At 48.0% G+C, this 2,438-nt stretch overlaps 1 protein-coding gene across 1 annotated transcript in view; it reads left to right on the forward strand.

Annotated features, from left to right (window-relative positions):
- Positions 1–2,438, forward strand: part of LOC109963768 (sterile alpha motif domain-containing protein 9-like) — a 16,948-nt gene that overhangs the window by 5,132 nt on the left and 9,378 nt on the right. Inside the window, exon 4 of the mRNA XM_020606605.1 lies at positions 2,378–2,437. Coding sequence (XP_020462261.1) covers positions 2,432–2,437 — 6 coding nt within the window. The 5' untranslated portion in view covers positions 2,378–2,431. The remainder of the gene's footprint in view (positions 1–2,377; position 2,438) is intronic.

A 2,438-nucleotide genomic window follows, 5' to 3' on the forward strand; every position in this document is an offset into this window, starting at 1 on the left:
AAGAAGGCAGATCTAGAGACTTGGTTTATATGTGTCATCAGAAAGGCGGCAGACCATGAGGGCATTAAAACCTCTCCCACTGGCTTCCCCCGCTTCCCTCATTCGGACATGATGGGATGATGGGTGTCTACCACAGACAGAGCAGTGGAGCAAGCAGAAAGCATCTCCTCTATCTTGCTTCCCAAGGCAGTGTTCTTTGGCAGGAGGTGGCCCATTCATCCACTTTCACAGGACCAGGTCACTGCTCGCCTCTTGGACCGCATTCATCAATTACCGGGCAGGTACAGCAATTAGCAATGTGACTGTCCGCATCCTTTTTTCCTCCCTCACTGCACAGTCCGGGGTTCTCCCTGCAGAGGCAGTGAAGGAAATTGGGACAGCCATGGCACTGCTTCTGCGGTGACAATGGTGCGCTTCAAGTTCTGGGGGACAAAAGAAATGACCAAGTGCTAACTTTTCTACAGACTCTGTTAGACAGAAATTTGGCTCTGTCTACTGTGAAAGCTTATTCCGCTGCCATCTTGTCATGCCATGAAGGTTTTGGAGAGAGAACTGTTTTCGCACACCCGCTGGTGAAACATTTTCTAAGGGGTGTGGGCAGACAACGGCCTGTGGCACCACAGTGGAATGTACCTCTGGTTTTACGCGCGCTCAGGGAACCTCCCTTTGAGCCCATAACACAAATCTCTCTCTGAAAACAGCGCATCTCTTAGCCCTAACTTCAGCTAAGCAAGTGGGTGATCTGGACGCACTGTCTGTCTCACCAGCGTGTCTTCTCATACGTGAAGACGGCAGCTCAGCCGTTCTGAGACCAAATCCTGCCTATGCTTTGATAATAATAACATCCTCTTTTTGATCCAGAGTCATTTCCCTGGATGGGTTTTTTCCTCCGCCTCACAGAGATGAGTCAGATAAAGAACTTGAATGTTCTCTGCCCGGTGCGCGGCACTGTACCCTTATGTAGCTCGCACTGCAGCTGTCAGACAAACACAACAGCTGTTTGTTCATTAGAGGAAGCACTCTCTCGGCAGCCTTTAACCAAACAATGGCTGTCTCACTGTTTGTGTGGGGCTATCACGCAGGCTTACATGTCAGCTGGGACTGATCCCCCACTTGACAGAGCCCATTCCACAAGGGCTGTTGCATCCTCCACTGACCTCTTTAAAGGCATGGCCTGGAGGACATCTGCATGGCAGCCTCATGGACCTCTCTGTGTCCTTTGACCGAGTTCTACCTTCGGGATGCATCCAAGTTTTCACTGGCTCACTCAGTCCTGAGTGCTCTACGCAACTGCGAGACTTCCCCCATTGTGGAACGAGAGCATACAACCGCCACCAAGTGCTGATTCTGCATGTGTGTCATTCGCTCGGGTGATTTGTTTGTCAGCCATGTACTCTCAACACAAGCTGTTGTGGTGTGTCCCCTTACCACACACACATACACACTCTGTGCATCCGCCATGGTACACATGTTCTCTTTTGCCGGTCCTACCTGCCTGATTGTGGCTCACTACCGGCACCGTTATGCTTACTGCTCTCTGTTTGTAATATCACTATTACTATTGAGAGACAACAGCCGCGTAATACGAGCATCTGATTATTTCTGTGCACTACTAGCACTTATATACTTTTAACTATTATCTGTACATTGTCATGCACACACTCGCTGTTTGCTCTTCCCTGCACCTCTCCTCCCCTGTTAAACAGAATGGCCACTCTGCCTTCTCTAAGCTGGCAGCCCTGCTGTCTCCACCCCCGCAGGCTGAAGAAAAAGTGCTGGTGTAGGGAGCCGATCACAGGTCACAGTGGCATTTATGCCACCACAGCAGACCTGAGTGGGGACAGCCCAGTGCAGAGCACAGGGTTCGAAAGAATCTCTTCAGGACTGTGCATGGGTGAGGGATAAACCCAATAGTGACAGCTCTTAGAGGGCTACGCCTATACTCATAGAAGCTTGTGTTACTGTACGTAATATAAAATGCCAATGCCTCTGTAATTTCCTTCGGCCACAGTGCTGTCTGGTCATACAGGGTGGCACAAGAAAGAGAAGCAGCTACTGTGTGGAATGGATCAGATTTGACTTTTTTCTCTGCTTTTTGTGTTGTTCCAATGAAAATAATAGAAATAAACATGAACATACCACTGAATTTGTGATTGCAACCATTTTCTGGGAGAAGTGGCGTGTTATCTGACAGAACTGCAGGGGTACCAATATTTTTGTCTATGACTGTATAAGAGACTTGGAACATCCTTGCTTGACCAGACTGACTTCCAAGGACATAGGAATGAGCATGTAAAAGATTTGAGAAACACCCTTAGTCTTAAATTTGCTCAGACATTTTTTATACATCAATTAATATTTATACTTTATTTTGCAGCATGAAGCAACGTGTGAGGAAGGACCACAAATTGTTCTGGCAGGTGAAGACAAAATGAAGG

This window comes from Monopterus albus, unplaced genomic scaffold, assembly GCF_001952655.1.
Source record: "Monopterus albus unplaced genomic scaffold, M_albus_1.0 scaffold79.1, whole genome shotgun sequence".
Lineage (NCBI taxonomy): Eukaryota > Metazoa > Chordata > Actinopteri > Synbranchiformes > Synbranchidae > Monopterus > Monopterus albus.